Below are 16,634 nucleotides of genomic sequence, written 5' to 3'. Positions count from 1 at the left end.
GTTAATTGGTTATGTATGGGCCTTTCATGTGCTGAGTCAATAGCCATCCCTGCTGCTGTTACTTAGCCACTCAAAGCAGTGACATTTATACTGGCATCCTAATGCGAATACAGGGGGGGAAAATGCCACAAAATCATCAACAGGTTTTTTTTTTCACCAGGGTGTGTTGGCTGTCCTCTCAGAGGTGCATCAGCCAGAGTTGGAGGCAATAGAGGCTGCAGTGGTTGCAGAAAGTGCCAGTTTATTTGTTGTGTGGTAGAAGCAGAGCTTCTGCTGTGGGTGTAAAAATGCAGGGAAAGAGTAGCTGTACTGATGGGGAAGATTTTAGAACTCTGAGAGGCAAGCTCTGGCTGGAGCAACTCCTGGAAGAAGTACAGGTCCCACTTACATTTCTAATTTGAAATAGTCCTAACCAAAGAGTACACAGTCATTTCCTGTATAAAATTCATAGTTATTAAAAAGAAAAGTTTATGAGAAAACATACTTGCTGGGTTTTTCTTACACATCTTAGAAAATACTGACTGTGCTTCTTCAGACCCCTCAGGTAAGGTTTCTCTCACCTACCTTAGATACTGTAAGATGCAGCACCTTTTCTAAGTCTTATCCCTGCTCCTTCTGCATCCAGGAGGAGGGAGAAGCCGTGCAGGATGCACTGCCATCCAAAGGCCTCTCTGTCCTCAATGCCAACAGCAGGGACCTGGACACTAGCTAGTCCCTCATTTCAGACAGTTCTAAATGTGTCAGATGAATCCCACCCATGACACAGTCATCGGCTCTTGCAAATTGAGTTACCACTCTGTTGTGATAAATACCAGCTGAGGGTCTTGCCCTGTGCCGATGTAAAACACCATTGGCCTCTCACTGTAGCAATACCCCAGCGCAGTTATTCACTGTGTCCGTGCCAAAGGCTTGGTGGGGTTTTTTTCAGTTGACAGCTAATTGCGGAGAGGGAGACAGGCAATAAAAATGCTGTGAATGGCGAAGGAAATGAGTCTGACTCACTTCCACTCTCCCTTTCACGTTTTTAATCCTGTGCAGTGCTGCCTATGACAGGAGTGGGATTATGCTGGGTTTACTGATAGCAGTCTCTGGCCTGCTGTGTAGATGGTTTTATTTTCAATCGTGGGTTGTTTTTTTTTTTTATGAATCTGTTTCTATTTATTTTCCCATTTCCCTTCAGCAATTTCTACCTGACAGATTTAAGTTGCTTCCCTTTCATTGCCATTCCAGCTGCAAGCACATCTCCTCCTTGCAAGTAAATACGTTTTGAAAGGGAGAGGGAGGGAGAAATAAAGTTAACATTGCTTTCCGCTTTGGACTTAAGAAAATAAGGCAAAACTGGAAATGTGAAAGGACTGTTTTTGCAGTGAAACTGTGGTGTCTTTCAGAGGAAAGCACAGGCTGTTTTTGTTTTCAGACCCTGGTTGAAGCTTGAGAGAGAAACAGGTGACACCGAGTTTATGTTGACCGTCCAAAGGCTAGGGAGGGGAAATCAAACAGGTTTCATGTCATTAGTTAGCAGACGGTAAACACGGTAGTCCACATCACTGTGCCTAAGGTCAGCCTTTGTGTGTACAAGCAGGAATTTGGGGGGATTAGGGCAGTGTTTGGTGTTACTTGCTGGTTTAAATTGACCTGTCAAGTAGTGTGTTACGAAGTGGTGCCCAGACACATGGGGCAGAGAGGCAATGTTCAGGGCATGAAACTGTCTGAAAGGATGCAGTGGGTGTTTGCACTGAATTTCACATGGCCCAGACTTGGAGATGCGCAGAGCAACGATAGAAGAGCACAAGAAAACACAAGCTCATAAACAAGACAAGGAGTTGGTTATCAGCAGGTCCGGGTGCCCAGTGAGGGTCCATGACTGTCAATGCCAGAGGCCACCGCTGTGCATTTGTGTACATGCATCCTCAGCAGATTGTTCTGCATAAAGAAACTCAGCTCTCCAATGAAAATAACTGATTTCTAATCTGTGCTGTTATTTTATTTATCTCTGAATAATTGAAGTGCACCGTTTGAAGACAATAACTATGTTTTAAATATCAAAGGAACCTTTTCAACCTATATCTTTTGCTCGGCTTGAGCAACTTAAGTTGTATCTTCTTTGGTAGCCTGCATGCAGAATAGTCTCCTTGTCCAAGAGGCTGGATTGTACCAAATGAGGACAGAAATGTAAATATTTACTGCCATCTTTTGGGCAGTGTGGGTATGACTCAAAAAAAGAAAGGGGGTCAGTCGAGTTGGTTGTCATCTCCTTCATTCAGCTTTGTCAACTGATTCTTATTTGACCACCAAACACAGCAGTCCACTGTGGAACATTTTTTTTTTATAGTCATGTTATTGGTCCCAAGCTACAAGCTACTTTGATTTGAGCAAGCTGATAGGTTTTGGGGAAAAAAGCTAACAGAAGTTACCCACCATTCTCCAGGTTTTGAGACAGTGTGTGTTCATCACTCCAAGCTGTCAGGAGCTTTGTGTTTTGCTTTGCTTTAATGCATAATCGGTAGGAGTTGGTAAGAATTCCTGAACGCAGAACCTGGAGCTACTGTCGGATGGTCTACGGTGAAAACAGGATGGCAGTTTGTAGCCCGAAGGAAAAAGGTTTTACTGCAAGTAACTGAGGTTTAGACTTTTTGGGTGTTTTTTTCAAGAAATGCAACTTGGGTGCTCTTCAATCTACAAAAGTAATAGAATGTCAGCAAATATTAGCAGGGTAGGATATGTTGTATCATGCTCCTCCTATCCTTTCTTCTTATATGGTGCACTGCTCAGTTGAAATGCTGATTAGGCAACCCTTCCTAATTGCAATATGGTGTTTTTCATCCACTTGAGGTGTCAGGTTGCATTTTTAACCTCACACCTAATCAAACTTTCAGTCCTGCAGGCCGTGCAGAGACAGGTTTCCTGCTGCGCTAATAGTCTGTTCCTTGAAACTAGTTTGAAATTAATAGCAGCGAGATACTTCACTGTTTCCGAAAGGCTGAGTCTCTTAGTGGACGGAGCCTTCTTTTAATGCAAGGAGATCTATTATTAGATCTTGTTAGAAAGATTACATTTTTAGCTGAGATTCATCTATATTGCTGATTTGATCTGATTCTTACCAGCTGGACCTCCACAGTGTGGTACAAGGGAGTGTTAAAAACTTGCTCAATATAAAACCTGGTCTGTTGTTTATTTAGGGGGCAGCAGCACCAGCAATCCTCCTTCCTCTCACTGTTGTTCAGCTTGCATTCAGCAAGCAAAATATGACTCTTTGCTCTTGTCTTCTATTTGTTTGTTTTAGGTGAAACTTCCTTTTCCTGTTGATCAAATCACAGATCTTCCAAGGAATGATTTCCAGATGATGATAAAGATGCACAAGCTAACCTCAGAGCAGCTCGAGTTCATCCATGACGTCCGCCGACGTAGCAAGAACCGAATTGCAGCTCAGCGCTGCCGCAAGAGGAAACTGGACTGTATTCAGAACCTAGAATGTGAAATCCGCAAGTTGGTGAGTTGTGTGCTCTCGCTGTGGCCCCGCTCACCCTCATGCCGCAGCTTGCAGGGCACTGACAGCAATTTCTGTGCAGTTTAGTGGGTTCAGTCAGTTTGTAAATAAGTCAGCAGAGCCACTAGTATGAAAATGTAATATACAAAAAAATATTTGTGTGTGTGTATATAATATATATGGAAAACACAAGATTCCAGTGGAATGAGACCTAGATATCTCTTTATTTTGATATCTCAAGAGCAGATTGTCGAGTGAGTTGGAAGAAGAGGGAAGCCTGTATCACGGCTCCCTTCTTGCAGTTTATCTTACCCCCAGCACTTACAGTGTATCAACAAAGGCATTTCCTCATCCAAGCCTCATTTCCATGCCTAACTACCATAACAGTCTGTTAGTCAGGGATTTGTGGAGTGCTCGAAACATAGGTATGAAGAGACCTGCAGAGGTTGTCTGGTCCAAACAATGTTGTGGCAGTGCCAGCTTCATCTCTACACAGAGATTTTCATTCTCTTTGGTGTGCTAGAAGGCAGCTCAGTGTTTTCAGGATGTTTCAGCTTGCTATGCCTTTTCTTCAGCTTTTTCATTCACTGATCAAATGTCAGAAATGGCAAGGGAAGTGAAAAGCCAGAAATGTGAATATCCAGACAAGTGGATATTCCTTGGTGTAGGTCAGTGAGATGGCAAGGGTGTATTCCACCTTGCTCATACTGTCTTCTTCCCTCTAACGCTCCCAGTGTGCCATGGACTGAAACACCCCCATGATTCAAGGACCATCTAACACAAAAGGCCTGTTCCCACTCCACAATGCACTGGCCTTTATGTCACATGCACCAGGTTCAGGTGGCAACTGTTGGTTTGCCCCAGCCCTCCTTGATGTATGTCTCTGGCAGTAGTCTGCTGTGGAGAGGAGAGCAAAGCACACCCTGCTCACTGGCCAGAGCATGTCTGGGGATGGGTCTCCTGTGTGCCAAGGTGTCAGTGGACAGTGCTCCCACATTTTAATCTAAGGGAGTGAGGTGACTGGAGCAAGGCTAATTGGCTGCTCAGGAAATTTCTCTCTCTTTCAGTCATGGTATGGACACCTCAGGTGTGATTTGGGTGGCTAAACACAGGTGTCTACCTGCACTGAAGGTAGTTGTCCTGGTTTCCTTTATAGTCAGTTTAGAGAAGTAGATACCTGTCAAGTCTTATTTGTCTCATTCTGCAGCAGAGGAGGTGACATACAGCCCAGAAGTGCCTGTTTCTCTCCCATCACTAAACAAGATCACCTGGAGAAGCCATGTCAGATGTAGACATCTTAGCTATAGGCATCTTATCTGAAAAAACTCCCCTCTGTGACAGTGCCCCTGGTGGTCTGAGGGCCCTGCTCCTCTTCTGCCATCCCTTGCCCATTGAGAAAGCAAGCTGGTAGACAACAAAAAAAAGGCTTGAGAAAAGGGTCAGGGAGGAAAATGTGTCTACAGGGTGTCACTTAGAGTGAGAAATGCAACACTGGAACTTCAAAATGGGTTAGCACCTCCTCATCTGTTCAGAAGTCCTAAAAGCTTTCTGAAATGTCAAAAATAAGTAATAATCCCAGTTCAGCTGTTACAAGAAGTGTGGGTGTGCAGCATGCAGGACTGGACAGTTTAATTGCATTACGCAGCATAGATTTAGGAGTCCAGCGTTAAACCCAGTCTTTGAATATCCAAGGGTTTGAGTGATAAATTAATTCATTCACACAGATAAAACAAAAGGAGCTGAAGTTGATTTCCTTACTGAGACCTCTGTGTACCTAGCTTCCATTAAAATTAAAGGTTATTTGGAGTCTTTGATTTAAATGTCTGTGTGCACATTTAAAACATGCTGTTGAACTTGGTGGGTCTGGGGAGTGGGGTACTTCTTGTTCTTGTCATAACAGGTTGAGTGTTGAAAGTGGCCTTTAGTGTAGACTTCATTGTGCTTCATTCTCTGTGCAAGCTGTAGCAAACGTAGTGTGAAAGAGGCAGGGATCTGTTGGAAGAAGCTGAGTTACCGTCACCTCACAAATGGCAGAAAGCCGCATGACTTTGGGTTACTCACTTACTGCCTGTGCCTGTCTGCTTCCCATCTGTAACAGGGAGGTGACGCTGACCCCACAAGCTGGTTGGGAGGCTTAAATCATCAAGGCTTGCGAAGCCTTCAGATGCCATGCTGCTGAAGCCCTGGGGGAAAAAAAGAAATGAAAATCAAAACACTGTTCAGAGTAGTGTTCCACTGATGCAAAACAAACAAAACATCAAAGATAAACAAAATAGTGAGCAACTACTTCCTCCACCAAGAGTAATCCACAGTGCGTGCGGGGTGAGTCAGAGATTCTGCAGGGTGAAAGAGCAGCTCCTCATCCAGGTTTTCAGGAGAAGCAGGTCCAGTCTTGGCTGCATGTGCCCATCCCTCTACACTGAGCTGATGATGGGGAGGAGTACATATCTGTCATCCAGAGCAGAGCACCAGAGGCAGCACTCTAAGGGCTGGACTAGCTGTGAGGAGGGTCTTAGCTTGATACCTGTAGCCTTCATTTGAAAGTTAATTTGGGTTCATCAGCTTTACACAATCCTGTGACATTACTGTTATTGTCTAACATAATCAACTGTGTATAGGCAAAATTAATTTTTTAAGTCCCCTTCTCTTCCCAGCACACATGCACATCTCAGGAAATGAATGAAAGGCATATGAGTGACCTTGTGGGCCTGATCCATGCTGAATTTCAGGAATCAAAAACCCTTTGAGGTGCAGGATTCTTCAAATGAAATATTGAAGTTTCTAATTAGCAAGCTGTACTTCAGTAAGTAGTGATATGTAGTGAGTAAGCTGACTAGGGAGAATGCCCTGCTGGACCTGTTGTTTGCAAACAGCAAAGGACTTATGGGTGATGTGATGGTTGGAGGCCATCTTGGGCATAGCAATCACAAAATGATGGAGTTTTCAATTCTTGGAGAAGTAAGCAGGGGAGTCAGCAGAACTGCTACCTTGGACTTCTGAAGGGCAGACTTAGGAGCCTCGTTGCCAGAGTCCCTTGGGAGGCAGTCCTGATGGGCAGAGGCATCCAGGAAGGCTGGATGTTCTTCAACAAGGAAAGGAGCAGGCTGTTGCCATGAGCCAAAAGACAAGCCAGCAGGAAAGAAGACTGGCCTGGATGAACAGAGAGCTTTGGCTGGAACTCAGGAAAAAAAGGAGAGTTTATGACCTTTGGAAGAAGACAGGTAACTCAGGAGGACTGCAAGCATGTCGTGAGGTTATGCAGGGAGAAAATCAGAAGGGCCAGAGCCCAGCCAGAACTTAGTCTGGCTACTGCCATAAAAGACAATAAAAAATGTTTCTATAAATACATTAGCAACAAAAGGAGGACTAAGGGGAATCTCCATCCTTTATTGGATGTGGGGGGAAACATAGTGACAAAGAATGAGGAAAAGGCTGAGGTACTCAATGTCTTCTTTGCCTCAGTCCTTAATAGTAAGTCCAGTTGTTTTCAGGGTACCCAGCCCCCTGAGCTGGAAGACAGGGACGGGGAGCAGAATGAAGCCTCCATAATCCAAGGGGAAATGGTTGGCAACCTGCTACACCACTTAGACACACACAAGTCTATGGAGCCGGATAGGATCCACCCCAGGGTACGGAGGGAGCTGGTAGAAGTGCTCACCAAGCCACTTCCCATCATTTATCAGCAGCCCTGGCTAACTGAGGAGTCCCAGTTGACTGGAGGTTAGCAAATGTGATGCCCACCTACATGAAGGGCTGGAAGGAGGATCCGGGGAAGTACAGGCCTGTCAGTTTGACCTCAGTGCTGGGAAGGTTATGGAGCAGATCATCTTGAGTGCCATCACATGGCATATACAGGACAACCAGGTGATCAGGCCCAGTCAGCATGGGTTTATGAAAGGCAGGTCCTGCTTGTCTAGCCTGTTCTCCTTCTATGACAAGGTGACCTGTTTAGTGGATGAGGGAAAGGCTGTGAGTGTTGTCTACCTAGACTTTAGTAAAGCCTTTGACACGGTTTCCCACAGCATTCTCCTGGAGAAACTGGTTTGGATGGGTGTACTCTTTGCTGGGTAAAAAGCTGGCTGGATAGTTGAGCCCAAAGAGTGGTGGTGGATGGAGTTAAATCCAGTTGGTGGCCAGTCACAAGTGGTGTTCCCCAAGGCTCAGTGTTGGGGCCACTCCTGTTTAACATCTTTGTCAGTGATCTGGACGAGGAGATCGAGTGCACTCTCAGTAAGTTTGCAGATGACACCAAGTGGACAGGAGTGTTGATCTGCCTGAGGGAAAGAAGGCTCTACAGAGAGATCTGGACAGGCTGGATCAATGGGCCAAGGCCAATTATATGAGGTTCAACAAGGCTAGGACAAGATAAGTAATGGCTTTAATGACAGGACAAGGGATAGTGTCTTTAAAGTGAAAGAGGGTAGATTTAGATTAGATATAAGGAAGAAGTTTTTTACTGTGAGGGTGGTGAGACACTTGGAACAGGTTGCCCAGAGAGGTGGTGGATCGCCCATCCCTGGAAGTGTTCAAGGCCAGGTTGGACGGGGCTTTGAGCCACCTGGTCTAGTGGAAGGTGTTGACAGGGGAGTTGGAACTAGTTGATCTTTCAGGTCCCTTCCAACCCAAACCATTCCATGATTCTATGAAGGCTCAGTGCTGGGTCCTGCACTTGGGTCACAACAACCCCCAGCAGTGCTACAGGCTTGGGGAGGAGTGGCTGGAAAGCTGCTCGGCAGAAAAAGACCTGGGGGTGTTGGTCAACAGCCACCTGAACATGAGCCAGCAGTGTGCCCAGGTGGCCAAGAAGGCCAATGGTATCCTGGCTTGTATCAGAAATAGTGTGGCCAGCAGGGACAGGGAAGTGATCTTACCCCTGTACTCGGCATTGGTGAGGTCGCACCTTGATTACTGTGTTCAGTTTTGGGCCCCTCACTACAAGAAAGACATGGAGGTGCTGGAGTGTGTCCAAAGAAGGGCAACAAAGCTGGTGAAGGGTCTAGAGCACAAGTCTTACAAGGAGCAGCTGAGGGAACTGGGGTTGTTTAGCCTGGAGAAAAGGAGGGTCAGGGGAAACCCTATCACTCTCTACAACTACCTGAAAGGAGGTTGCAGCGAGGTGGGTGTTGGTCTGTTTTCCCAGATGGAATGTTAGAAAGAATTTCTACACTGAAAGGATTTGGAACAGGCTGCCCAGGGAAGTGGTGGAGTCACCATCCCTGGAGGTATTTAAAAGACATGTAGATCTGGTGCTTAAGGACATGGTTTAGTGGTGGACTTGACAGTGTTAGGTTAATGGTTGGACTCAAAGATCTTTAAGGTCTTTTCCAACCTAAATGATTCTATGATTCTGTGGGATCTGGTGTATCATTCTGAAAAAAGGGCATTTGTAAAAAAGACAGTCACAAGGTGTGCAAGAGTATAAAGCTACAAAATTAAATTCATGCAACTTTCACTTTGCCTCTCAAGCACTCCTGCCCTCCACCCATACCCATGCTGTCCAAGCAGATAGTCTGCTTCAAGATATTACTTTTACGAAAACCAGCAGTGAAACTCCAGTTGACTTCACAGAATACATGATCACTGGAAATTCCTTTGTCATCTTCTGTCCACTTTGCAACCAGTAATTTCCAGTCTCCTGAATTATGTAATGGTACTAGAGTTTAAGGGTTTTTCACTTGGCTGGGTTTTTTTTAATGAAAGACCCCTTTCCCCCCCTGCACTAACTTCCTGTAAGTCACCCATCTTGACACAGATAGTTTCACAGCAGACAGTGAGTGAAATGGTTGTATCCTCCAAGTTTGATAGGTAATTTTTTTTTTTTTGTCTGCTTTTCCTCACTGATCCATCTACCCACTCACTTTCCCTTTTCTCCTTGCAAACTCACAACATATTCTCTTCCATAATTCATTATCTCAAGATGTACTTGAGCATCTGTTTATTTTTTTATTATTTTTATGCTTTCTTGATAGATTTGTCAATATTTTAGCAGTTGGTTCTTTTCATGTGCACTGCTCTCTTTCTCATTCACACAGCTGTATGCTTCCAGTCTGGGCTTTGGACCCAGGGCAATACTATCCACTGTTAACAACCACCCATAGTTGGATTATCTGAGTTGTGGAGTTTTCACACTTCAGATGCATGGCAGCTTGGGTTTATCAGTGTTACTAGGTGAAGTATATGGCTGCACTGCTTTTGGGGCCAGCTCAGCTCTGGAAATAGCCCTGGTACTCTACAGAATCCTTCAAGCTGTATGCCCACCCTCCTGGGACAGAACGTGATGCAGGAGGACCATCCCAGTCAGTCTGCACTGAGTCAACACTAGTTTTCAGAGGTTTAACCCCAGGCTGGGTCTGACTCTGTGTCTAGCCCCCCCACAATCTGACTCCTGAGCACAGAGGGGTCGGTGCTCACCCCAGGGTGGGGCTTGCTGACCACGTGAGGTCCAACCTGGAGACAACTCCCACCACAGCACATCACACAGCACTCTGCACTAGCTAGGGCTGGGGGCCTTACCAGTGCTTTGTTGGATACAGAGCAACCTGAGCTTCTTTTCCCAGTTTTTGAATCCTGCATGAAAAAATGAGTCCCACCAGACTCTCTTGCTCTTCCTCCTCACCAGTACTGTCTGCTTTTCACCTGGCCCCCTCCTAGAGCAGCCCGCTGACACAGTGAAACTCTGAAAATGCTCAAGATAGGTGTCGATAGGGGAGGACATTTGGGACCACAGGAGGCAGAGCCTGAGCAAAACAAGGGGGAAATGACATTGCTTGTTGTACTGAGTGTTAAGAAGCCCACCAACCTTCAGGGTTTTCACATACCTCTTCATAAAAATATCTTGATTAGGTCAAACCCAAGCCATTAAGCACCAGGACATAAGAAAACGAGCCATGGTGCAGGCCACAGAGCACACACTCAAATCATCTCCTCTGAATAACACACCTCTCAGTGGTAAGGCAGGTTCAGCTGGCACACGGGCCAAAGCACGTGCACCCAGCCTGACTGACCAACATGGCAGTTAGAGGGTGAACTGAACTTCTGCAGCATATCCTTACTTCAGGAACTAAACCCTGGTTTCTCGCTGTTTAGATAGATAATGGCTTTTCTCCATCAAAATGTTTCTTTCTGAGGTTTTTTTATATCATTCATCAAGCAGCCTTAGTCTATAAAGGGAACTAACAGTCTCTTGGGAATAACTTCTGACTCTATCCTCTCCCGACGCAAATGTTTTTCTCCAGATGTTGCCCAAACTGCAGCTCACACAGACCTCATGGTGGTCAAATACCTGATGTATTGTGACTTTTCCTGTGCCCATATAAAAACAGCTGTGCACGTGTTGGTGTTCTTGGGTACTGCTGCATATGTGCCTGGAGTGTGCAGCCAGCGGATGGCCCTTCCTCAATCTAATATGCCTTCTTTCTTTTTCAGGTGTGTGAGAAAGAGAAATTGCTCTCAGAAAGGAACCAGCTGAAAGCAAGCATGGGAGAATTGTTAGACAACTTCTCGTGTCTTTCCCAAGAAGTGTGTAGAGACATGCAGAGCCCGGAACAGATCCAAGCTCTCCACCGATACTGCCCCGTTCTCAGACCCATGGATCTACAGCCAGCCACCACCATCAGCCCCTCCCCAGCTGGCGTGGAGCAGAGCCTGGTGACCTCCCAGTGTGTCGGGGAAAGCATGCAGTGCTGCTCGGAGCAAGGCTCGGTGCAACTGGGAGCGCCCTGGCTGCCCAACAACATCTCGGAAAATTGTTCAGCTGGCGGGGGGTTGGATGGAGCCGACACAGGTACTTACCCCGAGAGAGAGCTTCCACCAGAGCAGAGCAGCCAAACGGTCACAGTAGACTTCTGTCAGGAAATGACTGATAAATGTACAACAGATGAACAACCTAGGAAAGATTACACCTAGTGACTTGTAACCTTAACGTTACACCTGGTCAGGTGTTCTTCAGTCAGCCAGTGGCAGTGTTCATTTGTTGTCTAGAAGAACGTATTTGGTGCACACTACAGTGGTCTTAGCAGCAATACTGTTTTTAAGTATTCCCTCCTCTCTACAAGCAGGAGTTCTCTTCACAATGGTGCTATCCCTTGCTCAGGCAGGGAACGAAGCAGTGGCAACACTGTCTGTTTTTGTATGTTGATTTCAATCTTAACAGGGATGGACATAACACCTCTGAGGACCCAACCGCAGCTTTTTTCTCAGTGGCCCATGTCACAAAACCCTAACTCAGGAATTTCCTCTGAATGTTCAATTTTTCATTGAAGACAGCTTCTTTACACATCAAAGTTTTATAGCTAAACTGTACATATTATATATAATATATATAAAATATATATATCCATATGCAAAAGTCCCTGCATGCCTCAATTTTTCTCATCCTACAAACTGGAAGCTTTCATTTCTATTGTATAAAAAAGTTCCAACATTCCTTTTTGTCTTCGATGCTAGAACTAGTTTGGTAACTTGTTACACAATAATTTTTTTTTCTCGGTTCGCAGTTCAGCAATATCATTCGATTTGTACTTATTTATAAAATTTTAATGTTGGAAACTTATTTGAGATTTTATTATAGACAATTTTTTTGGCACAGCCATTTTGTGCCACTTGAGCAATGTGGAGTTATTTTATTTTCTTGCAGATACTGTACAGTAATGGTCAACTTTGCCACTTGCACTGAGTTTCTGGTCAAACCTCTTTTCATAAATGAAGTCATGACTTCAGTATAACTTGAGTACATGGTTTTCTTTGCTTTATGGCTTAAAGAAAATAGAAAAGTTTTAGCTAATAGACAAACACTCAGGAGCTCATTATGTAGTAAAAACGGTCTTGCCAAATACTGAATTCACTATACAATTTGTAAAGAGAATCTGCTTGAATTATTTTTATATTCAGACTTCTTTCTGTTTCACAAACCAAGTTTAAGTGCTGTTAATGATGCTTTTGGATTCTTATAGGGGAAAGTATATTTCACTCTTTAGAGAAAAAAGTATTTGACAACTGGATCAGTTCATCATACGTTCCACGAAGTAAAGCAAACGGAGATCACATCAATACACTTGGGGGGGGCTTTTTCTCCAGCCCTGCTCTGCATCCTTTACTCATGGAAGCAACTGCTGCTCCGGCTAGTCTCCAGAGCCTCACCTCAGCTGTCCTCAGACGTTACCTGTTTTCCTCACCAGACCCGAGCTGCAGAGGTGGGTCTGGTGAAGTCAGTGATCCTGCCTGGGTAGGCAGAGTTGCAGGATCAGACCCCTAGTTGTTGACTTTGGTTTCCTTACAGAAGTCAAGTTAGCACTGTATCCTCTAAGAGCAAAACATACATCTGCCAACACCTGATTCGGTTGCTTACCCATCAAATTCTTGTGTTCCAGGATCCTCTCAGCACAAACCGCAGCTAAAAGAGTGCTGTCTCAAAGGAGACTACTCAGTGAATTGGCTTAGTTGTAACTGTATTGGATTTGTATCTTAAGCAATGTTGACTCATGTTATGACTGTGTGAGACAGCAGCTTTCCAAGCATAACATCTGTATGTACAGTGTAGACAGAAAAACATCCTCCTAATGCTTTTTTAATAATTATTATTATTATTCTAAGTGTACTGAGTTTTTATTTTGTGGTTCTTTGCCCTATGTGTGCCAGGTTGCGTGGCTTTATCGATGACAACTGTCATGTGCTTTACTGGCTGATATTGTTTGTTCTCGCTGAAAAAAAATGACCAGCTGGTCACACCTATTTAAAAAAAAAGTGTGGGGAAGCAGCTTCTCAGAAGCACTAAGCGATAATGTGGTCTTCTGCGCTAACGTTTACACTAGAGGTGTATGCTGGTGGTTTTTTGAGGCACTCAGTAGATCAGCATCTTGACCCTGGAGGAGGAATCAGCTCCCTCTCTCCACTTCTTCCATCTTCAGACTGTGCTTATGGACCGTTGCCCACTCACCACAAAGTCTTGCTTTTATCCTCTTCACCCAAACTCTTGTAGCCAAGCTACCGAGGAGGAAATGCATATAGCATGTGCCATGTTTGTTGAAAATACGTTTTTTCCCCGCATGTACAAAGAAAAACTAGTATATAATGTAGGAAAATATTTATGTTTAAGTATTAATCATTACTGTACAAAATCCTTACTTTTAAATGTTCAAAAAATATACAAATGCCATAGACTCCTAATTCACACAGTTGAAAAAGGGGGAGGAGTTGTCCTTTCTTTTTAAAAGAGCTTAACCTAAAAATACCTGAACCCCCTCCCAGCCATCTTTTGCAGGTAACTGACTGAGAAGCTCTTTGGCAGGGAGGGCGGGATTTGATTTTCCTTTGAATTTGTTGACGTTGCAAAGCAGTTCTGTGCTTCGCAGAGAAGTTTTGTTTCTATGAGACCATGGTGAAAGCTAGAATTTAAAACTAAATGTGAATCACATTATAGAGTCATAGCTACTTGGGGGGGCTGGGGGCGGGCGGGAGGGAAGGGTCAACTGACACAGTATTTTAAAGATGTTTTTCTGTTGCCTTTTTTATTTTTAAGTGACCTCCTATATATATGAATAGATAGAATGTTTTATGAGTATAAAACCAAGTTTTAACTTGCTTCCTGACATGAAGATTTACTCTACTAACAACTCATGTGCAACTGGTACTCTTGACCTCATTCCAACGGTTTAAAAAACCCACCCACACAACCCATTGCGCTGCAGCTCTTAGGTTTGACCTGGCTTCATACTGGTGCTGGGTCTCTTGATTTCCTCTACCTTGGGAACTGATATTTAAAACCACTGCTCAAATAAGTGTCTCTTCCTCAACCTTTCTCTCGTCTCTCTCTTTCCCTCCCCCGTGAACTTTTCTGGATGTTTGATTTCATTCTTTCCCATTAGAAGTGGCTGATTTTGTGTCATTGCTTCCTATATTTACATGTATCATGGTTTTTCAGTGGGGTTTTTTTGGTGGTGATGGTGGTGGTTGTTTTTTGTTTCTATTTTGTTTTGAGGTTTTTTTGCTATTCCAAACCACGCTGCTCTCAAAGCGATTACTGGGCTAACGTTAAAGGAAGACATTGGGAGAATTAGTTTCAGACCTGGACGCCAGTTGACATACCCAACTGTTCTTGTCTCATGAGGTCAGAACAACATCACTGAAAAGAAAAAAAAAAAAAACCAAAACCGACTGACTGCAGTATTTATGAATTTTAAGACTTTGGCCAGTGGTCACCATGATCTTAAGCAAGAATCTCTTTGCTTTTGCCAAAGGGGATACATGCAGCGTTGGTCCTGTTGGGCATTGCGTGGGAGTGGCGTGGTGAGACCCCATCTCCCCGCTGGGCACTGCACCACTCTCATGGGCATGTGAGTCCTTGAAGCTTCGTCCAGTCTGTATCTAGTCCTCCTTTTCCTTTGCCATTGCTATACTTGTATTGCCAGGAAACCTCATTTCATTTAGGCTTGTTATGCTTTGTCAGGTGAGTACTACACTATATAATGTGTTTGTTTCTCTGCGTTCTCTGGGGGTGCCTTGAACACAATTAAAGCTCATTGCAAGCTGATTCTGGAACAAAAAGGTAGTGGGAAAAAAAAAGGAAAAAAAAAGAGAGAAAAAACAAAACAGAAAACAAGCAAAACAAAAGCAAAAATGTTGGCTGTGTTATCAGGAGATCCCAGTATTTATATCACAGACTTCCTAACGTGATGACTCAGGCGTCAGAGTTTGATGCTGCAGTATAAAACTATTATTTTATATATTGTACAAGTAATTTATTAAATGTCTTTCTAAGGGTATATGCTGCTTTTAAGATGCACTATATTTTTGGATCTAATCCTTATATTATTTTTTTTCCCAAGGAAGTAAAATGTGCTGCAAAGGCAAGCCACAGTGATTAGTATGCTAACTGCTACTTCTCTTTAAAAAGGAAAGTGGGAACTAGATATGTAACTTTGCTAAATGGATTAACTGCTGCCAGAGACATGTTTAATGCTGATAGCGTGGTCATTAATCTGGAGTCCAACTTCATCAAGTCTGTATTCTAAAGAGTGCTTAAATAGAAGTTAAAATGCCTAGATATATAGTTAGGTTTTTTAGTATGTAACTTTATGATTGCCTAATAAATAAAACAAATCTGCATGCTGGAATCACTATAATCCTATAATAAAATGAAATGTGATCCGCTAGGAGAAAGCACGGTGAAGTGTTGCAATTCCAGAATCAACACCACATCCTCACTTGTGTCTGGTAATCCACTGCTGTGGTGGTGAAGAGAGAGAGGGTGGGTTTGCAGAATAGAAGACCTGTAGTGAATTTTGCGGTGAGACGAGGTGAATGTTTTCCAGGTTTCCACAAGCTCACATTTTGCTCCACTTCATGTCCTCTACCATTGCAACAAGGAGCGCTGCTTTCACCTTTTTTTTCTGATCTGAGGTGCGTTTGGAGGTGCCTCCGGGTGAATGTTGTAGCCCATGGCTGCAGCATTTTAAAAGTCTCTATTTTAGGGCTGCCTATAGAAGGTTTAGCTCCGTATGAGCAGCAGAGCTGATGGCCTTGCATAAGGAGGGGATCTGCTAAGTATGGAGCAGTTTATTTTTATCGGAAGTGAGGTGAAACTAAAACTATTAACATAAAGAACTTATGCTCTCTTTCCTGCTAGAAATTTTCTCAACAGATTTTGACTTCGTTTCAGTTTTGTCGCTGCCAACACAGTCCAAGTTAATTTTACATCCATATATATATAATATGTGTGTGTATGTATGTATGTATACATACATCTATAATTCTAGTCAGAGTGTGTGTTTGTGTATTTTCCTGTTTATAATACATACATGTATATTTATAATACTCCCTGGAGTATTTAATGACTCAGGCATCAGATCTGATGCTGTAGAATACAATATATGTGTATATGCATATGTTCAAATACTGTGTGTATATTTAAAAGAACTATTGTTGGTGGTCTGTAGAATAATTATTCCTTTTACTCTCAAAATTTTAATGGCATTACTTGCAAAGACTAAGTGTACAGTATTTTCCTACACTCCACCAAGATAGGTATTATTTATATCGAAGTCAAATATTGATATGCATTTTAAGGTATTACACAGATAACGTTGCCATTTTTGCAAATAAAACCGCTTTTTGGCAGGAAGGAATGCTCAAAATACCTTCTAACAAGGTC

General features: G+C 43.6%; 1 protein-coding gene across 5 annotated transcripts in view; it reads left to right on the top strand.

Annotated features, from left to right (window-relative positions):
• BACH2 (BTB domain and CNC homolog 2) overlaps positions 1–13,082 on the top strand; it is a 193,751-nt gene extending 180,669 nt beyond the window's left edge. For all 5 annotated transcript variants that reach the window (XM_074862085.1, XM_074862081.1, XM_074862084.1 and 2 more), the window contains 2 exons: positions 3,284–3,490; positions 10,913–13,082. In XM_074862085.1, coding sequence (XP_074718186.1) covers positions 3,284–3,490; positions 10,913–11,392 — 687 coding nt within the window. In that variant the 3' untranslated portion in view covers positions 11,393–13,082. The remainder of the gene's footprint in view (positions 1–3,283; positions 3,491–10,912) is intronic.
• Positions 13,083–16,634: the final 3,552 nt, after the last annotated feature.

Source organism: Strix uralensis, chromosome 3, assembly GCF_047716275.1.
Source record: "Strix uralensis isolate ZFMK-TIS-50842 chromosome 3, bStrUra1, whole genome shotgun sequence".
Lineage (NCBI taxonomy): Eukaryota > Metazoa > Chordata > Aves > Strigiformes > Strigidae > Strix > Strix uralensis.
The sequence above is the reverse complement of the archived record's forward strand: the minus strand, read 5'-3'. Positions and strand labels throughout refer to the sequence as shown.